The 25,413-nt window shown below is 39.1% G+C and overlaps 1 protein-coding gene across 7 annotated transcripts in view; it reads right to left on the reverse strand.

Moving 5' to 3' along the window:
* Positions 1–2,003: 2,003 nt before the first annotated feature.
* CPEB3 (cytoplasmic polyadenylation element binding protein 3) overlaps positions 2,004–25,413 on the reverse strand; it is a 175,493-nt gene continuing 152,083 nt past the window's right edge. For all 7 annotated transcript variants that reach the window (XM_019556094.1, XM_019556095.1, XM_019556098.1 and 4 more), the window contains 4 exons: positions 18,806–18,924; positions 16,185–16,299; positions 11,711–11,892; positions 2,004–7,599 (listed from right to left, as the gene is read on the reverse strand). In XM_019556094.1, coding sequence (XP_019411639.1) covers positions 7,372–7,599; positions 11,711–11,892; positions 16,185–16,299; positions 18,806–18,924 — 644 coding nt within the window. In that variant the 3' untranslated portion in view covers positions 2,004–7,371. The remainder of the gene's footprint in view (positions 7,600–11,710; positions 11,893–16,184; positions 16,300–18,805; positions 18,925–25,413) is intronic.

The following is a 25,413-nucleotide window of genomic DNA, read 5'->3' on the forward strand; positions in this document are numbered from 1 at the left end:
GAATCTCAAAAGTTCATTCTTTAAAAAGATACTTGGAGAAATATTGTAAAAGTCCCAGGTGCCACAAGAGACCTGTTTAGGGTTTTTCACCGTCTACAGCACTGGAACATATTGGGAAATCCTTATTCCAGTTAAAAATTGTGAAATAGGTTTTCATAATCTACTTAGCATGCATTTACAAATGTAAATGTATACTATGTGAGCAATTATGTTTTGTATGTTATTACAAAACACTGCACAGTGGCAGTATTATAAACAATGCTTTGCACAGTGGCAGAATTGTAGCCAATGAGGCCCAGCTGAGGTGTGATTATTGCTAGTTGGAAACTATTCCCAAGCACATTTAACATAACTAAGGAAGAAAAACTCAGTACTGAAATAGGTATTCACATTTTAGGGGAAAAACAAAAGTAAGAGTGATGGGCTCTCAATTCTTTGATGTTGCTAGAAGTGGGGAAATCAGTTTTATACCACTCTTAGGGTTTATAACCCTCCTGGATTGGCCAGGAGTCTACTGGAGTTGGCATTCTGTGACTATTGAAAGCAATCCAGAAGATTGATATTGTGAATGGGTTAAACAGTACAATTAATGACTAGAAGTGCACCGATACATCAGTTCCATATCAGATTGGCACCAATATAAGAAAAATGGACAGTATTGGCAATCTGTTATTTTTGGCTGATATGGCTAATAAAGCTGATAAATGCCCCATACATATGCACAGCCACAGCACAGCACACAGGTGGCCAGGAGCGCAGCCCAGCAGTGTGGAGAGCTGGTGGAGAGAGATCAGGCTGGTACGTCTGTTGTGAGGGAAGGGGGAGGGGGGGGGTACAGATCAGTGCCCCAAGCAGTGAGGGAGGGAATGAGACTGGGGCAGAGGTAAGTGCTACCTACTCAGGGCGGGGTGTGGGACAGAGCTGCAAGTGCTCGTCTGGGGGAGGAGGGGCTGTGGCATGTGCCTCTGGATCTGTGCTTAGGGCAAGGATGGGCTGCCGCTGTGGGCTGGGAGTAGCACCAGACACTTCCTGGCAGGGGGGCTGGGCCAGGGCTGCACTTAGGGTGGGCAGAGGCAGTGCTGGGAAGGGAGCTACAGCAAAATTTTGGGGTGGCTGCAGCCCCCCCCATAGCTCCCCTCTCAGTACCACCACCACCACCCACCCTGAACACAGTCTGGGCCCAGCCCACAGCAGCAGCCTGCCTTTGCCCCACATGCAGATCTGGGGGCACACGCTCCCCGTGCCCTCTTGGGGTGCATGCAGCAGTGGGAGCCATCCCCCAGATGAGCTGTTTGCAGCCCCCTGTGCACCCTGCCCCTGCCCCTGCCCCAGCCCCACTCCCTTGTTCACCACAGGGGCCTCGATCTGTCCCCTCATGCCACTTCCCCCACAACAGACTTTCCGGCTGAACACTGCTATCCAAGCTGCCTGGTTGCATATGGGCAATCAGATTGGTATCGGCCAACATAGCTCATTAAAAATCAGCCATTGGTATCGGCCTAAAAAAAAGTCTTATCGGTGCACCTCTATTAATGACATTACATCATGTTGGAAAAACAAATCTCCCAGAATAGCTTCAGTCAGAGCTGGCAACCCTAACCACTGTTAGTACCAAGACAGATTTGGTTCCGATACAATTGCGTGTTTTGTTTTGCCTTTCTACAACAAAACCCAGAAGCATAATTGCTTGCATAGTACCTACTTCTATATTTAGCTGCAATAATTAAGTACAACATTAAGAACTTAATCTAAGGAAGATTTTGACATACTTCAAAAGCAAAAAGTTAACTGGTATTTTGAAGAGGCAAGAGAGATGCAGTAGATGGACCTTGCACTAAAAGGAGTTGAGTAGAGGTTGTATGCAGGTGAGTAGGAATATTTCTTTAACTAATCCAAGTAGTGAAGAAGCTTTTAGTATTAGACATGGTTTTTTTCAAATCTAACACATTGTTTAATGCATTTCCCAAGCTTTCCTTAGCATATGCAAAGGATGACAAGTGTCAGTAATTCATACAACTAGATTTAATAAGTTGTTACAGAAAAAAATAAAGTCCAAACTACAAAGTTTAAGCATTTGTAAGCAATAGCAGCAATTGAGCTCCATGTTTAGTCACAGTACTGCAGTTCCATACAAGCATTAGTCCAAGCCAAAAAGGAAGAAGCCTTGTTAGGTTTACTAGCAAAAAACAATCAAAGAGAACATGTAATAAAAGATACAGTACATTTAAAATTAGTTAATTGAAAAACAAGTACAGAGATCTTAGCTGTGAACGCTCTGAAAGTTATGTCCATTACTTTGACAGCAAAGTTACAAATACCTAATACTTTATACCCCAACAGAACTACATCCAGAAAAAATAGCTGAAATGTTTATCCTGTATTAGCACCCTGGTTTTCTGCTTGTTGCTAAACTTCATTTTTATATAAATTTGCGTGCCAGAATGACATGATCATTATAATTCCTGACCAGCTACCCATTTGGGGTATAGAGTAGTCACCAACATGACTATAAATACTCTGTGGTATGACTGAACACTATAGCAGTTGAGATTGAGAAGAAAGTTTGCCTGGTTTAAAGTAAAAAAAGAAAGACTTAGCTGACATTGTACAAACCAGTGTAAAAAGCAACTACATACAAGCCAGATTAAACAAAAGGAGACAGTTGTACAAATCTGTGACTAATCTTTCACTCATACCTTGCAAGTAGAGATGTCACAATACTGAAATATTAACATGGGAGCTTTTCCCAGTTAAGCGCCATTTTTTTTTACTACTCTAACAGATAGTGAAATCAGCAAAGTTATTTGCTATCTGCATGTTTGCAATTACAATTTTTTTGTAGCCCATGCCTTACTAGCAGGCCATAAAATACAAGCATGTAGGCAGAAATCTAAGCATAAACTTTGTACCACTTAGCAGGAATTTTTTGATTCCCCCTTCAGTCCTTAATCTTCTTTATATTTGCAATTTGTGTACATTCCAACCAGTAGTACCTAATTTGAGTCTAAATTTTACTTCACTATTTGATCTAGGCTATACATTACTTACAGAACTGAATACAGAGGATACATAATAGGCCAACTCTGGACACATTTCTTTCTACAAGTTATGGATGACCTCTTTCACAACTCCATAAATCAGCTAGAAAAGGTCAGCAATAACTAGTTGAAATAACCGATCTATCTAGAGAAAGTCATTGTATGCCCTGTTTACGCAACACCAGTTTTAGTCTGGATTGGTTTAAGTGCCAGAGTCACTGGCTCTAGTACATCAGCTCTTCTGGCTGAATGGGGAAAAGGCGGCTAGGAAAGTGGAGGCAAAGAGAGGAAGTGAACAGATATGTTTTGATGGACAGTAACTGATACCACAGACAAAAAATAAGAGAACAAACACCAGAAAGGCAAAAGACACAGGTGCCAAACATGTTTAAATATGCTGACAAGGTGGATCACTGCTTTATAATGAAAAAGTTACATGCATTATTTATTGTGCATTAACTGTGCAGCTTCCAACAGTATTAACTCCTTTGGAAAGCGATGTTGTTACTTAAATTTTCAGTGGCAGCATGGAACAGATGTATGTAGAGGGAGGTTGTGCAGGCAGGGGTTAAATAAATAAATAGGTAAATACATAAATAAATATATAGAAGTGGCATTAATACAACAATGGTGGATGGGGAAGATTTTAGGATGTTGCATCTTGGTGTTGAAACAAAGTTTAGATAAGTTCATGATGCAAAGAGCAATGGAGTATTATGCTGAATAGGCAGGGTCATAAACCCATTATTTCAATAGATTTTAGTTCAAGATAACAGCAATAGTATTTAATCAGCACTGGTGGTGTATAAATCTAGACAGCGAACTGGTACTGTGACATCCCTATTATCTCCCTAAATCATTTTGATAAAGGAAAAGGCTTTTCAAAATATCACATTTTTCTGCTTCATTCTGTCATTTTATTGCCCAATTATTCATTACAATTTTCCAATCACTTTACATAACCAACCATTTTCATCATTGCCACACTATTGTAAACCACATCAGCAAGTTAATACATAAAGCTTTGCATTTCAAAAAACTAGACACTTTAGTAACAATATTACAAAGATTTTAGCTTCAAAAATAACTGAAATGAAAAAAATAAACTTTTAAAGAATTAGCATCATAAAATTAATTTATTCCAAGTAAAAATACAAAATAATATTAATGACATTGACCAGATATGAAAGTCTCTCCCAGAAACAACTATTTTAATGGTTGAGAAAGCACTCCTTAAAGAAAATACGAAATAAAAATGAAAAATATGTAAATATGTTTAATTTTTTCTTAGCAAAAAATCTTTCTAAAAATAACAATGAAAATTTGTCTCAGTACAAAGGCTACATTACTATTGAAAAAATACCAGCATGAAGAAAAGGTACATATTTGACAGTAGAAAAATGATCTTAGTGAATCACAATGTCTAAAGTCTGCAATGAAAATAAATCTGCAATAAAGATTTATGCCTTTTTTCTTTTCATTTTTCTTTTTTTTTTATACAAACAGTACAAACAGTATTGCACATAACAACAAATAGTCGAGGTTAGGTTAGCCTTCAAAAAATTCGACTAGTTCAAGTCTCACATCATAAAAGGCCACAATAGGACCTGTTGTACCCAGGGGCTTCTTAGTCAAGTTGCAGTTCAGAACTCCTTATTTTAAAAAATAATGTTTTTTGAAGGACCCTCTTAATATAGCATATTAATAACTCAGGGGCACATTCATTTACAAAACAAAAGGGAGTATGTTATAATTTAATAAACTAAAAAAGTTCTCTTTAAAAAAATACAAACAGAAGAACTCACAATTCTGGTCAGTCGTGCATAATCACACTTGATTATAAATATACAAATTAAGGGAAAATATTTTTCACCTTCTATTCACAACTTTCAGCACCAAATGGAGTTGTTGTCTAAACCTTTTCTTTACCGATAACTTTTAGTTTTAATCCAACTTTATGCTGTACTTCACATCTTCCAGGTTCTCTCTCTGGGGTGTGTTTTTACATGAAAGAGGGGTATTTCTTCAAAAAAGGTTTACTTTTTTCACATAATTAGGTAGATTTCTGTAGGTTAGCTATGATTTTTAATATTACAGTTATAAAGCTCTAACGTCTTCATTTTCAAAAACTCAAATAAGCATGAAAAAAATAAAGTTACCCATCTGTTAAATCATTTTTCTTGCAGAATTAAATTAATATATATTTTTCTGAATAAACTTACTTAGAAAATATCATTTTCTTTCCTATATTTCAAAATTGAGGTATTGCAAAAGATCATGTCAGTCAGAAAGCATGCCTTTTTCTTTAAAAAAAAATCATCAGCCAACTGTTGAAAACTGTCTAGATACAAAAAGTAGTGCATAACAAAATGTCTTGTACAGATGAAAAAACAGAAAAGACACCTGGGCTGGAAAAAGCAATATCACAAAAATGCCCAGAAGTAACCTCGAAAGGGATAATTGTAATAAGCATTTTAAACTGGTAAAAAACTATTTTTTTCTTTTTCTCAAAAACAGAAAAAAGTTCCTTTCAAAGCCAATACTTGCAACTAAACACTGAAAAAAGCTTACTAAGTTACACACAAACAAGGACATCACAACAAACAAAACCCAGAACATTTAAGTCTACTGTGCGGTGTCATATCCAGTCAGATTGTCCCCAGAACTGCAAAAATAAAGGAAAAAATAAAGGAAAAAAGAAAACAGAATAGTGTACACATTCTCACAATCATTAGTACACCAAGTGTGTTTATATTTATATACTACTATCTGCAGCCCCATAGTACATGCTAAAAAAATGTCTACTCTGTTAGCAGGTCTTAATTGAATTCAAGCTTCACAGGATACACCCAGGGATCAAAGGAATTGACACCACTTCCAGAAAGCAGACATTTCATGTTAACTTACGTGCGCAGACATTTCTTTAGCACCACTTTTTCCCTAACTTCCTTAAAATGTGCCTAGTTTCTCAGTTTGACAGACAATCTAATCGGTAGTGTATGGAAAGCTATTATGAGCTCTTTGGTTTTCTGGACAAGGTCTGCAGCTACATAAATGGTGTAAGCATTAGGAGAGAGAGCTCATAGTTTTATGTACCTGTTACGATGAACGGTCAAAAATGTGTTAATGTTGGATACAGAGGCTTTAACAGTTAAGTTTGATCACAGTACTAGACATAATCACTTTACTATATAAAATAAATTGCACAATATATAACAGAGCACCGCAAAGTACTTCATCTACCATCCACAAATTTGTTTTAAGAATATCCTACAGCTAGTTTTTATATTTCTTGTAATATAGGTCATTCTGTAATGGGCTGATCCTAATTTCAGAAGCATTACATTTACTGAGGCATGCCTTCCTCCAGTCAGTAATCATTTTTTCTTTACTGAATATTTCGTAGCCTACATAGATTCTTAATTTGTGCACTGTGGGCAAGTTTTATATTAGACATATATAAAATTTATTGCATGCAGCAACCTGATTAAGTAAACATGCAGTCAAATATATTGACCTTCCTTGGAAGCTTTCTGTATGCTATACTGATCTCCTTTCAGCAGCCATCACTATTTTAATCACATATTCTGTTTTTAATTGATACCCTAGCCTGAATAGAGTATTATGGTATTAGTAATACCATTTTAATAGCAGCAAAAGCTATTGCAGCATACATTTACATAACACTAAAAGACCTAACAAAAAACCCTCAGCAAAACAAAAAGAAACAAAAAATCTGATCCAGCTTATGAGGTATCATCCTTACAATTCAAAATGGAGAGCAACTAAAGGCTTATTTTCTTTAAGGGTTATTCCTACTCTAAATGACCCAAACTAACAATTGCTGACTATCTGTTTAAGTTTTTGCTACATCTGCCACCTACTTGTGAATATTACCTTTGGTAAGTCATCTGCTAGGGGCACACCTAAGTTTCTGAAAATAAGTGCATGCTCCAGTTTAAAAAAAAAAAAAATAATAATAATAAAAATTCTTCATCACATACACATCAACCTAAGTGGAGGTTGATGAGAATGGCAGTCTATGTAACGTCACTAGTGACAAGTCTTGTGTAGGAAATTAAGGTACCAAGCAGATGTTTGTGTGAATCAAAGTGCAAAATCAGTACAGTTACACTCTGCCGGTTTGTATTATACTGGACACTGAGTTCAGTAATGCGACTGTAAATAATAATAATAGTAATAAAAAGACCCATATCTTCATTAAAGTCGAGGACGAATGCACAGATTTCCAGAACACCAAGCCCTGAGGCAGCGCGCTTTTTCCCTCGATTTTATCTACTCCAGTACTTGCTGCTGGGTGTAGGCATGGGGTTCAACTCCAACGAAATGGAACATGGCGTGGCCGGTCACCTCCCTCTTTCACCAGTGGTTTGTGGAACTCTCGCCCAGCACGAGAGTGTATGCTTGCCCAGCAGTATTCACAGTAATACTGCAAACAGGTAACATTGGCACAGAAGAATGGAGCAAATTTTCCACCACAACGAGTGCCCTGGCATTCATCACACATCTGATCATCGAGCACATATGGCTTCACTTCCACCTGTAGTAGAAAAAGGCGGATTAATATAGGAAAGGAAAAACACTTTACATAATTATTTCACATGCTGGTAAAAGGATCAGTACTGGCAGCATTAGTCAGCTTCTGGGGTTATAATGATATTCCTCAATTTACACTGTAGGCAAATCTCAAAAGATTTGGTACTTCAGATACTTTCAAAACCATTTTGAGAGGTACAAAGTTTGTCAGGAAATCTCACTGAAAAAAAAAAACTGCTTTGATAGCTTCCCAGTATTTATTGCTTACAACCAAGATGAAAATACTATAAAAATAGGGTCGCCAAACGCTGGTTGCAAAAGTGCAGTAATGAAGGATGAGGGATGTTAAACCAAATTTTTGGGCAAGATCCTGTACCAGATAAAATAGGAATACTTGGAGAAATACAGTATGTATAAAATTAAACAAGATGAACTATTCTGTCACTTTAAATACTGTATATAATCCTGGGAAGAGCCACTATCTGAAGCTTAACTCTACACTGGAGGGGAGTAAAGTATTGGAGGTCCCACAAGATACCACATTTACCAACTGCAGTTTATTAATTACTAATGTAACCAAAAGGAATTGGACAGCCTCTTAAGTACTGGAAGAAGTAAAAGGATGAAGGCAAAGAGTATATAGTATCTTGTTTGCATATTCGATATAACAGTTAATATCAGCTGAGGGGATGAGTGTAAAGTTTGTAAGGTATCAGTATTATTGCTTTCCCAAACCCATACATTTACAGTACTTCACTGAAATGTTGGCACACTGTCATCCCCAAGACAGTCTTTGTGTGACGCAACAGTGAATGGTGTATTACTGAATATGGTACAAAACATCGTCCCCATGACTTCATGGCCACTGCACTTACTTATCAGGAGGTAAGAATGGACTTTGTCCCTTAAAGATGTATATTGGCTTAAACAAGCAGATAAATAAGAGGAGGGTTGAGGTCCATATGCAAACCAGTCCATAACATTTCCAGGCAAGGAATTTTTAAAAATATCTCAGTGATAAACACAAAGGTTTTAGATACAGTAAGGTTGCTACATCTATCTTTAAATCACTGGGAACTCATTTTTCACACCTGTTGCAGCATCCTATGAAGATCAGTGCCATGTGTGTTCTCCCCCACCTCTGGAAAAAACTAGATAGGCATACAAGCCCATTTTAAGTTTATTTAAAATGTATAAAATCATGGAAATGATCAGATATAGTTAAAGAGAATCATGATCACATTCATGATAGAGGACCAACATTTTCTTTTCAGTGGCAGTAACCTGGAAAAATTCAATCTGGATCCTAATTGAACTAGGCAATTAAACCAGTAGATTTTATATAGATAAATATCTATCCATCTATATAAAATCTACTGGTTTAGTTACCTAGTTAAGTCAGGATCCAGACTAAATATTTATAAATATAAAAATATTTTTTTTTTATAAATATATACAACCACAAGCTGCCTTGAAAGATCTCTCTCTCTCTCTCGATATCAATATCTATATTAAAATATTTAAAACTTTAAACTTTATTATATATACAAAATAAAGGGTGCTATATATAGCACCCTGCCCAAGAAAGCCTTAAAGGCAGCTTATGGTAAGAGGATAGAAAAACTTATAAAACAGGAAAACAAACAAGAGAACAAAAAGTAGCTTAACATCATGTGTGTTAAGTTGGCAGTACTGTTAAAAGTACCATTAAAATATTGTCATTTTCTCAATCTTAGAATGTCCTATTTTTCTTCACAAAAGTAATATCTAAAGTAATATCTAATGACTCAGCATCAAGGTAATTCTATTCTAGTTTAATATTTATATGATATTTGTAACAAAGAGCATGAGTCATATTTAACATGGAGTTTTCCATTCATTTGCAAGCTAGAAGTTTTATATTTTGTTCTTACTATTAATTAAAAAATCTACCTCTGCATGCAGTTACAAATTTTAAAACCTCAAGTCAGAAATAGAAATTGAAGCTCTCAGTATAAGCTTCCACTGGAAATGAAGGGATCAGAGCTCAGTACACAGATCCCTGAGCTAGCTCTAAACTGCTAGCATGGTTATCCATAGCAGTTTAACTGCAGTTGAACAACTCAGCACAGACTGCAAAATCTAAAAAGAAGCTGGGTAAGTACATGAGCACTACCCCCCACACTGCTTCTGTGCTGCCACAGACCACTTACAAAGTTGGCTTGGGTATGTCTGTACTGCCTAGTGCCAAGTAATAATACATACCAAGTATTATTAATTCAGTCACACTAATCAACTTGCATAGCATGCTGTGGTACAGTATAAATTCAACAGGATTAAAATGGCTACCACCTTATTTTACATATTGTAGGCAATTCCATTCACCAATATTCAAAGAAAGATGAACTCCAAGTGGAAAAGAAGGGCTACTATGTTCATCAAGGGAATGAATGGCCTATCATGTGAGACGAGATTACTTCACATGGCTTCTTTACTCTAACAAAAGGAAGGTTAAAGGAAGTATGACTACTGCCTGTATGGGTACTATGGGAGGAGGAGAACTGACTGTACTAAAGGACAATGTCAGCTCAATAAACGGGTGTAAAAACTGGCTGTGAATAAATTTGTAGCAGGAAAACTAGAAGGTTCCCATATCAAGAGCAGTGACATTTTGAAAAAGCCTCAAGCTGAATAATGGGGCCCCAATCCTAAATTTATTAGGAGGGAAGTTAGCAAGTTCATGAAAGCTCTGACATGGTGCCTGCAATAGCAGAGGACTAGATTTGATGACTCAGGAGGTCCCTTTCAGTCCTGTATTCCTGTAATGCGACAAATGCGTTAAAGTACAGTATTTTATACCCAACCTCTCCAAAAATCTCCCCTTGCAAGCCAACAAGTTGATGTACAGGAGCAATGCCACATTTATCTGAATATAAGATGACCTTGAATGTAACCCAACCTCCCAATAATTAGATTCTACACACCAAAAATGTATTATAAATTTTTCATGTATGGAATCTAATTATTGGAGGATCATCTTCAATTAATCCTTTCCCCCCACTATTACAGGTGGTGGAGGGAGAGGTGATGATGGGGGCACTAATGGATAGACCATGATAGAGCAAGCAGGGGGCATTAATGGGGCAGGCAGCATAGAGGCAGTGAGTAAGGCAGGCAGCTTGCCTCCGATGCCTGTCCTCCCACAAATCCCCCATTATGCCCACCTCCCCACAGCTTCAGGTTGCTCCAGTTCCTCATTCCCCTGTTCCTCCCTCCTCCCCTCTCCACGCCATTTCTGCTACCTGCAGTCTCAGGTCCCCACCTCCCGAAGTCTCCCTCCCACCCCATATGCCTCCTTTTCCTTTTCTCCACATCAACAGGCTCCATCCCTGCAGCCTGGGGCACAGGGCACAGCTCTAGCCTGCTCCCATAGCAGCAGCAATTGGGAACTGCTGCTACTGTGTTAGGCTCCAACAGCAGGACCGACTCCATGCCTTTGTTGTGGGGCTGGGCTGGAGCAGGGCTGGAGCCTGCTGGCACAGAGCAAAGACAAGGAGGGGTCCCGCAGATGGGGAGGGAAATGAAGGGGGGTGGAATGGAGTGGCAGGGTATGCAGAGGCAATGCATGATGGGGAGGGGGGCAGGCAGTAGCTGTAGCTTCAGCTCCAGTCCCAACCCAGGATACCAAGCGACTATAGTTCACCCTTCACTTTTATCAACTGCAGATCAAGTCTTGGTAACTAAGTAATATTGCCTGGTTGCAGATAATAGCTGAAATGCCACAGGTTGTATGCCAGTCACTGATCACAAGCTTGAACTGCTGATGCATGAAGAACAGACATCCAACTGAAAGCAGCCAAAAGGTTCTACCATAACTTTGTTTTCAAAAAGGTTTTTGCAATTAAAAAAAAAAACAAAAAAAGCTTCAGACAGCTATTTCCCACTTTCAACACAGGATTGTTTCTTTAGAGGGGATATTTAGGTCCATCATTTTCATTTTGCTTTGGCTGCCAAGGAAGCTTTGACTTACTGAATCTCAGCTACAGAACACAGCCTATCTCACAATTAAAAAGATTCTTTACCTCCTATACAATTTTGTCAAAAATAATCATTCTATTCTATGCCATTTTACTTACCCGTTTATCAATGTCATTGTGTTGGAGCTGGACAAAGCGAGCACTAATAGCAGCAATATAGCTCTGCTGATTGGAGAAAGCCACTCTCCCAGCACCTTTTGGGTACTTCAATTCTGGGTCCGTATCAATGCCAGCATAGCAGACACCTCCATATAAACGGTCCATAATCATTGCCAATTCAACTACAAGGAAAAAATTACCAAATGTTGTAAACTCAAAGTACAGAAAGTTTGCAAGGCAAACAGAAAAGGAATGTAAAAGTTATATTGGGCAAAGACTAAAACCTGAACATCTGAAGTATACTAAAAATGTAACAAAAAATGGCAGAAGTAATAAGGAAAAATTTCCTGGGATTCTATCTTGTGTAACAAGCAGTATGTCATTATCAGTTACACTTTATCCAAATGTCAAAGTTAAACTGTCAATGAGACAATAAAAAAAAAAATGCAAACATTGTTTCCATCAGTATTGCATCTTTATATTTTATGGTATACATTTCCTGACAAAACAGTAACCCAGTAGTCGTAACAAGGAAAATACGAATAGAAATATTTCTGGTTTATCATTGTAAACATCTGATCTTAGAATTATATGCATTTCCTTGGGCTTTTGTATTCATTTTAAAGTAGAGGGTGGAGGATGGTAGTCTATCAGGTTGCAGTTTATGAGCTCCAGTCCTTGAAGCCATCTAGGTCCACTAAATTCATACATGGTCAAGTAACTCCCGAACTTGGTACCTTACAGCTTAACTGTATTTTCACATGTCAGTATGTAAATTTCAAATGTTCTTGAATTTGGTAAATGGAAGCTAGTGGCGTAGATGTTACTTGTGTCTGCACTCTCAGATGTTTCTGGTTGGGAACCAGTTGGTGTGGGTCAGAGGTGCCCATACATACATTGCCCTAGAACTGCAGGTAGAACAGTCATCTTTCAGGCACTGAAGTGCTGTGTCTCCAACATAAGGTTGTGGGAGTGAGCACCTGGCCAGTCTGCCACACACCAGGCAACTGGGGGTGAGGTGCGCTTGCATTCATGTTTTGGCAATCCCAGGCAGTGGGTGACCTGTGGTTGGGGGTGTGTTCACTTCAGTTAGCTTCGATAGCCTAAAACTGACCCAAATCTGCAGTGTGCTTGCCTGATTTGGGGTTACTTGAGAAAGAGGAACTGCCTAGAACCACATTTCCAGGGCTAGTGGAGAGGGGGCATGATGAGGGCCTATAGTCAAGTAGTGAGCAAAGGCAAAGCTGGTTGTTAGAAAGATAGCTTTTATTGAAGAAGCAGTGCAAAGAGGAGCTCACTGATTTAAAAGAAGAGCTGGGGGGGGGGGCAGACAGCAGAGTTCTGGATGCCTACCGAAAGAGAGAATGAATGTAATTTTAAGCCCTTTCGATTTTCAAAGATTTTTACTCAAGTTACCAGATCTGAATTGTCAGACCAACAACTTCAAATAGCATGACCTAAGCATCCAAATAACAAGATGAACTTAAGAGTCATTAGATTGCCCACTCCCCAAACTCTTCATAAAAAGTGCCTCCCGCAAGCATGAGGTGATATCAGAATAGAAACTGATACATGCATCTTACTCAGCCCCTGGTTATCATGCTTTCCTCTAATCCCCCCTTCTCTGCTGCCGCCTCCCCACACCACCAATTACCTCTCCAAATGTTTCCTTCAAGTTTACCACCACACTCTGAATACCACAGCCATGCAGTCCCTCCTGGTATGTTAAAAACCCTGCAGTAACCCTGCTCTTTTCAACTCCACCATCCTTATCACACACCAGCGCCTCCATTGAACATCCCTAGCATGCACTAGCACAGCTCCTAGCAAAATTGTACCCACCCCCCATCAAAAAGCTCCAATAGTGGTGCGTTTAAAAAAAATCCACACCGTCCCATTCCTTGATTCCCCCCTAATCTCCAGGGAAAGCTCTTATTCTGGGGGCAAGGAGGAAGCTACACAGTCAGGATCCCTGCTGCCCTCCAATCTCAGTAAACTGGGTGAAGATGGGTGTAGAAGTCTGTGATCAAAGGTGAAAGGCAGAAGCTCCAATGTGCTATACCAATGTTCACCTTTGTTCGGCGCGCACACAAGGCTACCCAAGAACTGAAAGCAGCAGCTACATAAGAGGTGCAACAGACAATAGTGGCCAAAAAATTCCAAACCTGCCTCTTGATCTTTACAAGATGAAAACAAATTTTATCAGTTGCGACACCTCTGGGTGTACCCCAGTATCAGTACGTACATAGAAATCCATTACGGAAATCACTAATTAGTACAACATTCATAATGCAGTCATTCCTGCAGAAGACAATATTTCCAGAATTGGACCTTTAAAGTAACTATCAAGAAAAATCCTGCTCTAAAAACAGTTTCCTAATTTGTAGTGTGAAAATTACCCTCATGTTTGGCTAAGGATGTGGACAATAAACAAGTTACACTGAATTGAGTCAGCAAGTCAGCAGATCCACAATCATTTTCATATGTCCATTATGTCTCAGGTAACTCGAAGCTAAACCAAGGTGTTTTATATTCAGGGGTAAACTAACTGCTCAATTACCATTATTTACCTTCTACTTAATGTGGGATAGAACAGATGTACAAGACAACTGTCATGGAACAGAAAACATATGGCAAGTACTCGCTTCAGCTTAGTGTAGCTTGTCTATTCACACCCTCAAACAAAAATAATTTGACAACACCAATTTATTGTATATAGTTTCTAGCCAGTTTCACTTTTAGATTCTTATGCATTAGCACACTACAGGAATGTTCAGGTTTATATTTCCCTACCATGTTTTCAGATCCAAACAAAATTCACTGAAATTTAGTCACTATTGTAGTAAGTGTCATATAATTATTTTTTCTTTAAACTAAGCCTATTATTTGGAGCCCAAAAAAATATTTCCGTAAAACTATAATGCCTCAGCACTAATATAATACAAACCATTATGATAATAAGATACTGTTAAACTCTACACTGGCATCAGCTAACATAACTTGTTCCCATATTTAGGTTCTATGAAACGTCAATTTTAAAAGGTCTAATTTGATTTTGGTTTACATTTAGAAGTCCCCTACATTTCCAAACCACAAGGATGGTTATAGGGGTGTTCTGAGGTCCTTTAGAAATCCACTCATTTGGGCCCCTTTAAATGAGTTGCTGCTTTTCCCTATATTTAAGATTATACCATGCTATTTTATAAAGATGCATAAAGCATCTACAAAATAGGACACATTCACTGTGGTTAAAGTCAGCCTTGAGCAGATTTATTCTTTACAAGCTTGAAGGTCTTTTGTGGAGAAGTAGTGATGTACCCTTTGGAGGAGTAAAGAAAGGGTTAAGACTAGATGACCTATGAAAGTCCCTTCCAGTCCCACTTCTTTCTGATCCTTAAAAAACAACACAAAACAAAACACTACAACAAACAAAAACACCTCTGGGTCTACATCAGGAGGCAGCAAGTTCTTCAGCCTGCCCATGTCAGCTCCAGCTGAATTGCTGTATTGTGCTAGCGCATGAGAATCTCAAAAGCAAGACTGGCTACCAGTCATTTTTATTATCCAAGCTAAACAAGGTTTTAAGAATGTTAATGTTTCTTGTACTAGTTTAGAATAAGAAGCCAACCAGAATTTAAAGATGTAGGGAATGTTTTTTAACTACAGTTTTTAGTATTAAATACACAAGTCAGAATCATTCTACCAAACTAAATAGAATTCCTGCTCCACATAAGTGGACATGGAAATGCTATACAACACAGTAACTAGTGGATTCTCCTACAGTATTGGAAAACTTGTAAGTCATCCTTTGACTGGTGAGCCTATGGAGTCCTAAAAGGCAGGTCAGTCTGAAATAAGCAACCTTGCTGCTGTTGTTTTGTTTTTTGTTTGTTTTAAGAAAAATGCACATAAACCCATAAGATTCAGAGAAAAAAACCTGCTGCTTTCAAATGTCCTACACTCATTTCTAAACTTAAGTTTAAAATTTTAGTGTACTAGTATGAGAATCTGGATTGTCTTGCTTTGGAGAAGTTCTAAGAAATTCACTATTTAAAAGGCATTTTTTAAAAATATGAATTTCAATATAATAGGTCTAAAAATATAAAAATCTAAACATATACAATTAAGGTTTTTTAAGCGGCATGATAAATAATCAAGTACATCATACTTTCTAATTTTGAGATGACTTCTAATTTTAGATGCCCAACTTTAAATAAAATGTCTGATTTCCAGATGTGCTGAGCAATCACAATTCCAAATAAAGCCATATTCTTATTTTAATTAGTGGTTATTTTGAAGGTAAAGATTTTTATTCTTACTGTTTCAACAGAAAAAGTGGATATGTTGGAAAAATAATCCACATATATTGTGAAAAAAAATCCCTTCAAAGCAGACAGAATATCTTTGCCTTAGAGTACTGACCCAGGTGCTGACAGCATGGTCCATCCTATCTTAAACTTCTGTGCCTACTCACCAGCTCGGAGGGGGCGTGGAACTCCCCCAACAAAGATAGTTTTTCTTGGGTCCAAAGGCTGAGAACCATCCATTACAAAGTCACTATCACTGAGGTTCCAAGGTCGAATTTGCACCTGAAAAAAATTTGTTGACTTTGTCTTTACTTCATTGCTAATTTCCCTTACTTTCGTGATCAAAATGAGAAACAACTTGGGAGTATTTAAGATATATATTAAGGCCAATTAGAATAAAGGACATATATGCATATGCACACACATATTTTTAAAAATAAAACTAATCAGAAAAATTATGGGATAACAAAAGTGAAAACAGTACAAATATACCATATTACCCTACTAAGTATTTGTAAAGTACAACATGGTGTTCATCTGAAAAAGGCAAACAATTTATCACCTCTAGAGGCCATACTTGAGTTGATTCCCTCAGGCATTCATCTAGCCCATTCTTTCCCACTTTGCCTTTCCCACATCCTCCATTAAAATACAAAATATGTAAATAGACATTTAGAGCTTTATAGCGTATAGTGTGAATTTAAGGCTGCAGGTTGGATATTCAACTTCCTTTTAATTTTATGGCTTGTCACAAGTTTTTAAAGGAATTGATGAATGTAGAGGAAGGAAGTCCAACTAATTCCTTCACTTCAGCTAAGAAGTTTGGTTAAATGTAAAGACATTTGCTTAGTCTACTTAAGAAGCCAGATGGACAGCTGAACTGGGAGTCTTCAGATTGTACAGAACAAGGCATTATGCTCAGAAGCCATTTGGATGAACCTACTCACCCTTCCAACCTGCTGCATAACAGACATTTGACAGCATACTTAGTATTGCAACTGAATTGCTATTTCCATTCATCCACGCAAGTTGCGTACTCTTCTCATTCAAATAAGCTATTTGGTGTCTTTTATCTAAATGTCCTTAATGATTATTCCAGAAGAATTGTGCATACAGTATGATTTAATTACAATACATAAGAGCTACCATTAGATAAAACCTAAACTCCCAATCCTGCAAGAAATTAGGCATGTATGTAATTTTGCTTATATGATTAGCCCCATCGTGTAAATTTAAATGTCTGCAGGACTGGTGCCCGGCTCCTTAACTTTCTCATTTTTAAAAGCATTTTAACCACTGGAGCAGGCAATAAATATTTGTGCTCACAGAATAAGCAGGCAGCCAGCAAATGGCTGAAATTACCTTTGGAAATAAGAACTACATACCCTTGATGTTTAGAGAAACACGTTACCATGATGGTCTAAAACAGAATACTACTATTTTTTTTATCCTGGTGCCTGTAAAAAGCTAAGTAGCAACTCATTATGAATAAAACCAGTCTTAAAAATTAGTCTAACATCCCTTTCTGTTTTTAAATGCCCAGATAAAAGATCAGTAATAGAGAATATGGAAGTAGTTTTCTTATAGGATTTAACAGAGACAGCAATTCCTGAGTGTCTTTGTACCGTCCTATTAACAGTTATGACCAGTACAGGTTACTTCGTTTAATCTAATATTCAGCCTGAGCTATTCTAGCTCAGCTGTTAGCAAGATTGGACTAATATGGCTAAGTGGAAGTCACATAACAGTTCCTGAAGCAAGCAAAAAAATTATCTAAACTCATTTCTGAACCCAGACTAAGGTCGAAACCTATTTTTGTACATGCAAGAAGTCCCATTGTTTTTCTTCTGCAATGCAACTTTAGTTTCCAGAGGATTAGAAGCATGTTATTGATACCAGTTGGCTCTTTTCCAGCAGTTTTTAATAGGTTCATTACAAGTAGAGACAATTAGCCAGGCAATACCTATGATTGATGGGGAATGGAAATAAGCAAAGTAATTTCGGATGAAAAAGAAAAGGGAGAACTGGGGGAAAATATTAAATTAGATATCCAAGGCACAATACACTTGGAGTTAAATAGAGCAAAATATATTCGGTTTTCTGTAGCAATGAATTTATATATATAAAAAATGGAAGACTCTATTAAAATTTGATTGCTTGTAGCAAAGTGACTCAGCAGAAATGCACTTTAGATGTTTTTCTTCCATATGGTATTATCTCACCCTTCGCCTGTCATCAGAAGAGCCTAACTGCATGCTTCTCATTGGTTTTAAATAACATTCCTTTAGAAAACCAAATCTGTGTCAAAGCACACTTGCTAAAGAAAGTGAAAAGTCTGCAAGATGATGAATTGCTTAGGAAGCGCATACAGAATTGAAAGCAATGAAGAGATTTCATGAGGTATTGGCACCAGTCTCTAGATTAAAGAGTTTTCTATTTCAATTCATAGGACATTACTTTTTCTTTAAAAAAAACCAAACAAACAAAAAACAAAAACACTTAGTAAAATAAGAATTAGCCAAAGTTTGTTTGTTACAGATACAATTAGCATGAAACTGAAAGTAGCAACCTAAACAATAATTAAACAGCGTGGCTATTACTAGCTTCTGGAAAAACAAGTTTTGATAAAACTAGAAGGTAAGCCTGTTAAGGATCAGCAAAATAATCAGAACAGTTTCAGGTGGGAGCCACTGGATAAGCAAATTGCCTGTAAATCTCTTTGCTTTAAAAATGAAGAGGTAAAAAGCCAGTGAGCTGACAGCTATGGTGCCTTGTATGGGCTGCTTACTGGTTTGTCCTTGATGGTGGGGCTTGACACACACAAGTATAGTTTCCCATCTTCTTCCAGACAGGCATCTATAAGAGCTTGTACAGAACTTTCTTCTTGGAACAGCAGAAAGGCATAACCTTGGAAAGGACAAAGACAAACAGAAAACAAAGAGAGGTGACTTTTTACCACTTGTTTTTTAGTAAGAAATTTTTAAGAGTCTCAGGCTGTGACTAATATCTAAGAACTGCGAATATATTGCAAGTTGTACAAGTTTGCCTCTCAGCAAAGTGTTCTGCTACAGGCCTTTGTCATGCTCCTCCATCAACACCAAACACATCATCCCTGGACCTGTCTATATAAACTATAACATTTAGGGTTCGTTCACCTGATCTTCCACCATTACTTGCTTACAGTTCCCCTTTGCTCTCTATATTAGTCAGGCAAGAGGATCTCTATATAAAAGGATGGACACAGATTCAACATCCATTCCAAAAACACAAAAGGTTTTGAAAGAACACTTTAACCTCCCTGGACATTTCATTACTAATGTCAGTGTAGCTGTCCTTCAAACAAAAAAACCCCCCAGAAATAGTCTTAAATGTGAAACTGCAAAAACTAGAAGTCATCCAGACTGGATTGTATTAGCCCGGGTCTTAATAAGGGCTATGGATTCTCAGCTCAATATCTGAACAAGCCATTTACTTTGGTGTTCTTTCAACTGTTAACTGTCCTGTTTTGTTTAAGGGATCTATTTTGTAGCAGTGTTGATCTGAGAAAAAAGAAGCATACAACTCTTGGTTCAGAGGTGATATCTTTTATTAGACCAACTAAAAAGTAGCAAAGAAGTCTGTCTTTGCAAGCTTTTGGGCACACACACCCTTCTTCAGACTGAAGAGAGAGATCAAAGATTGTCAAAATGCACTTAGGTAGAAAATAAAGTTCATTTTGCTCAGGGGAGATAAAAGCTGGGTCTGAGAGTCCTTGTGTGCAAGTGTTGCTCTGTGATGTGCAGATAAGGCTGTCTTCATCCCTGGAGGTGTCTGATGTCAGAAGCAGGCGAGGTACAAAAATCTCTCTTTCTTGTTTAGCAATGAAGTTTATTTTTTGTTTTTGGAAATATATATTTAGCCATTTTTGGAAAAATAAACTTCATTGCTAAACAAAAACGAAGGATTTTTGCACCTTCCTGCCTGCTTCCAACATCAGACACCTCCAGGGACAAAGACAGCCAGGGCGGGCCCTGTGTTACAGCCCCAGGCCCCACAACCCAGGAACTGCTCAGCTCGGCAGCAGCCCCAGCCCTGCTCATCTTCCCTCCCTTCCTCCCTATGGGGCCCTCAATTCTCCACCCCCCCACAACTTACCGGAAGCAGCTGCTCTCCAGGCTGCCTGGGGCCATGTGCATATATATGCACAAGGTGCCCCCTGCCTGATTGCCCTCCTTCTGCTCCCTCTCAGTCCCCTGCAGGCTGGAACTCTGCCAGCCTGCAGAGGAATCATTGCAAAACTGCAAAATCCACAGTTTTCTCCAGTAAAATGAGAGATCTGTGTTTGCCTTTGGTAAAATCTGTGGTTTACTCCTTTTTTTCATGGGAAAGGGAAAACCTGGATTCCTGGATATAACCTCTGAACCAAGAATTCTGTGCTTCTGTTTTGTTTAGCAGCTGATTTAAACTAGTGATTCTCCACCAGGGTGCCATGGCACACAAATATTCTTTCAAGCGTGCCATGCAACATTAAAACTGTTAAGTGTACAAATATGATCAACCCAGATATTTCAAATAGGAATCCATAGTGTTAAAAATACTCTGACCTGTTCTGGTCTTTCTTAGGTTTTTTGTAACAGAAGAATTGTTCTATTATTTTTGTGTAGTAAAAAGTGAGTGAAAAAGGGACAACATTTTCCAAAGTGTGTGGGGCCAAACGAGGGGTACCTTGTGTCTAAAAACCCTGAGAACCACTGATCTAACTAATCCCCAATTACCTCTTTGCAGCCTGACCAAAGTAGTAACTGCCTACACAAGCTCATGCTCATGCCACTCTGAAACAGCTGGCCTCTAAGGGAGATTGTAAACATGATGGTGGGGCCATGTACACGTGACAAAGTGATGAGAAACAAGTCATTTGTCTAACAATGGCATCACCATGTACACATGCATGATTTTTTTTTGTGGAAAAATGTCTTCGACCATTGCAACTTAAACCAATGTATTTAAAAAAAAAACAAAACAGGGCAAACTGACCCACTGTGGATAAAAAAATTGTGCACATGTACATGTCACATTGGTGTGTTGGTGGCCGGAGAAGGCAGTGGGGACGGTGCATGGGGCACTGGAAGGCCAGACATGCTTGGGGAAGCTCAGGTTTAAATGGGCTTCCAGCACCCCATGCACCATCCCCATCACCTTCTTCAGCCACCAGCAAACCCAGCCACTCTCATGCTGCCTTCCCATTGGATTGGGTGCTGCCTGCAAGGTGGGACAACACCTGCCTGGGCAGCCCCAGGGGGCACCACTGCCATACAGGAAAGCACCAAGCCCCTGCAACCTGGTGGCAGCTCGCACAGGCAAGCTTCATGAGGTTAAAAAAAACAAAACAAAAACACACACAAAAAAGAAAGATCAGGCCCCTCGTCGCTAACAAACCTGCCCCGATGGAGGGGGAAAAGTACCAGCGGGCCATCATTGTTCTGCAATAGTGATGGGAGATCCTAAATTGAAAAGCAGTGGGTCACGGTTAAAAATCCACCATTTCAATTTAGGGTTACTAAACCATCCTCCCCCACATGTGTACAAGAGCCATAAGGCCGCATCCAGATGAACATAGATGTTTGGGTCTCTGGGGACACCTAGCAGTGGCACACCTTATGCTGCTGCTAGTTATCGCTGGGGAATGCCAGTGCCACACGCCCACTTGCATGCAGCAGGTTAACCCGGGAGGGGTTGGAGAAGCCGGAGCCAGCAACTGTCCTGGCCCCAGTAGCCTTACCTGGGATCCTGGGGGCTGGGGAAGCTGCAGCCACATTGCTCCTGCAGCTGGAGTGCGACTCCCGCCGGCCAGCCACCAGTTTTGGGTTATGCATGTTGCCTCCATGTGTATTGCCCCAGTTTTGTCACAGGGTCCAACTGCCCCCCCCCCCCCGCAAGGTGGCAGTGTGGGACATGCCTGAATGTGCAGGGTGTGGCACCGCAGATGAGCACAGGGCCACATACCACACAGCCATGCATCCGAATGCAGCCTAGAAGGAGGTAGCTTGCCCTACCTTCTAGTTAAATGAAGGTAATTTTGAAAGAAAGCTAATAATCACTGAAAGAATGTTTTTAGCAGAATATTTGTGGTTCATTAAGGTACTTGAATTTGGACCCCTACTATCACACTTCAAATTTTACTGTAGCTGAAAATACTAGGATAAAGCAAGCTTCACTATAACATAAGCTGAGCCTCAGATATTCCAAATATATACTGCCAATAGCTTCCGTTTTGGAATGAGAGAGAATAAATTGTTTCATGTTCTAGTTTCCCCTAAACTTTTTATGTAAGACTCTTACAAGGAGATTGGTCAGTTTTCATGTTTTCTACTTTCATGCAATTACAAACTTCCATTTACCAGGTATCCAGGTTGTAGCTGTATTGGACTAGGGGAAAAGATAATCAGGACTCATAGTAGAGACGATATCTTTTATTAGACCAACAAGATTTTTGTAAAAAAGTTTCTTTAATTGCAAGCTTTAGGACACAAAGCACCCTTCCTCAGCCACTGGAGCAAAGATAGTAAAAGTTCTCCTGGGTAGAAATGGAAGTTTATATTTCACAGGATTTTTGCAAAAACTTTGTTGGTCTAATAAGAGATATCATCTCTACAAACTTCCATTTATGTTTTCTAGAAAACAACAAATATTGGGCTCGTCAAAAAGTTCCCTAAGCTAGATCAAGACTACGTGAAAGCTGCAGATGGCGATGAATACAAGTGCCCATAAGAAGTGCATTTCCTGTAAAATGTCCAGGACATGCTCCACAATTACTGGAATTCCGACAGAAAATTAAAGCACCGCAGTGGGGACCAACCTTTTTGGTAGGCATGTCACAAATTAGCCCTGTACCCTTCAAGCACCATTCCAACCCCCTTCTCTGCCAAATCTGCTTTGTTTTCCGCTTGCTGCCTTTTTCTCCCTTCCCAATCTGCTGTTCTTGCCCTACCAACCACTGTGCTGTCTGCCCCCTGCCCCATCTGCCATGTGCCCCACACAGGCTGTCCCTGTCGCTTGTGGCACATCTGCTACAGGCTGGCCACCCTTGAAGTACTAGATCATTTGGACCCTTGGACCCTGTCCACCTTATATACTGCCTGTCTTCATAGTTCTGCAGTAATTATAGTCAGCTTGTGGCCTACACCCAATTCTCAGACTTGTATTTCTTCGCACTCTTTAGTTCACCAAATGCAAAATATAATGAGCTTCCAGTTGCTCTAAAAGCTTTGCATGCCAGGTTTTATGGGAGAGGCAGAGCTAAAGAGGAGCTTCAGTGGAGTATTGTACAAGATGAAGACAACTTTCTTTGTATTGTGACTTCAAATCTTGTACATGCAATAAGAAGTAAAATTCTTAAAATCAAGTTTTCACCAGATGCTAAAAAAAAAAAATCTCTTCTCTCTAAAGACCAGCCTCTTTCTACTGCCCACTGTCTCTATAGTGGAGCTGATCAAAGCAAGATTGTGCAGTGTTTTTGTAACCAAAGTGTAATCATCAGCAGCAAAGACCAGACCTAAAATTTCACCCAGCAAGGTAAATATTTCAGAAGTATGCAGACAAAATTTATCTGAAAATTTGTTGTTAAAGTGAAAAAGTTTATTACAAATATAGCCACAGTAGTCCTGTCTAGCCTATTGAGGCATCTTGCAAATAAAATCTAATGATAGAATCCACAAAGTTCAGCATAGCAAAGTAAACTAATTGGGCACTCTTTCAAGATCAACTTGTAGAGAAAAACAAATATTCAGAGTTCAGTTTAACATAACCACTCTTGATAGACACCTTAGATTTGAATGTCCAGACTTCTAAGAGATCATATAAAACAAATTATCAAAAGCAACAATCCAATGAATAAGAAATGTTGATTAATCTCTTAAAGAACCCCAAGAGTCCCTCTAAAATTATACAAATTACTCTGAAATGTAACCAAAAATCACACTGAGAAAGAAATTCACTTTCAGTAACCATCGCTGTTGTAGCTCCGTTTTATTTTCAAACATGCAAATGTTATTTTTATTTTGTCATTCACCATCCCAATTAAAGCTATCTTCCATTTGGCAGTTGATTCAGCCCTATCAAATGCCCCAAGTCAGGAAACTGAACACTGAACGAGAGTACAGAACCCCCTCCCTGTGCCTTCCACCATTAACAGACTATGATCATATTTCATAGATCTATTCAATTCCTGCAGTGAGCGAGTGAGTGGCGTTAAACTCATAGGATGATTTCAGCATCCTATGCACTGTGGTCTTAGAAATAAATGTGAAACATTAAAAACACTGAATCTGACTAGTATTTTCACATATCATTAGATAACCTCAGTTAGTTCAGATATTACCATAATCTAAGCATACCAAAATTGAGGTGCGTATCCTTATCTTGCGAGATGATTCTGGCTTGCAGAAATGAATCTCCAAACATTCTTGTAGTATGCTTAGATGTGCATTACTTGCCAAGTGAATCTCAGGAAGCATAGAAAAGGTTACAAATATAAGTACTGTATATCCACGTGGTAGCCTTATCGAGGCACCCATAAGCAAAACTAATCTGAAATACCTTCTATGTAAAATCAACATCAGGAATGAAGTAATGATAATTAGTCAATGTATCAGGAAATTCTGAACATCAGACATTTCATTCAAGATTTGGGCAGATGTTTGGGATGACTATTTGAATCTGTTTAGCTGTTCCTAATCTTGCTCACAGTAAAGTCTGTGTGCACCTCTGGGAACAAGACCCGAATCTTGTTTTTGGGTGTGTAACAAAACTTTTGTTTTTATAGTTGGATCACAACAATTACTTTAAACAATGATCTATTTATAACCAACCAAATGTGGTTAGCCAGCATTCACTTAACTCAGGGCCGTTCAACTGGTGACCCACAGGCCACATGCAGGGCTAAAATATAGACCATAGGCATCCACCCAGTTGCCACTCCCCTTTCCCTCCCCCTCCCATCATTGTTTTTGCCATAACAGCCAGATTCTTTGGGCTCCCCCTCCCTCCGCCAACTTCTGCTTCCCACCTCGGTTCCTGGAAGTGAGGTGGTACAGCACGAAGGTGCTGTGGTGCAAGTCAGGCACTTGCACGTGTGTCAAGGGGGCCCGGATGCCAGTGCTGTGCATGTGGCAGCAGAGAGGGCTAGGCTACTTGTGCTGCACAGGACAAAGGAAGAAGCTGGACTGCCTGCACTGCAGGAAGGTGGCACACACAGGTGGAAGGGGAGAATGCTACACATGCATTGGGGAGACAGCTAGGTTGCTAATGCTGCTGGAGGGTGGGGGAAGGCAGGGGGCAGGTGGAGATGTTCAAACAGCCAAGAGATGGCAGGGGCCAGGCTGCCTACACTGTACACAGCGGAGGTCTGGGGGACATGCC

The sequence above is a fragment of the Crocodylus porosus genome, unplaced genomic scaffold (genome assembly GCF_001723895.1).
Source record: "Crocodylus porosus isolate Cpor-Errol unplaced genomic scaffold, CroPor_comp1, whole genome shotgun sequence".
In the NCBI taxonomy this organism is placed as follows: Eukaryota; Metazoa; Chordata; order Crocodylia; family Crocodylidae; genus Crocodylus; species Crocodylus porosus.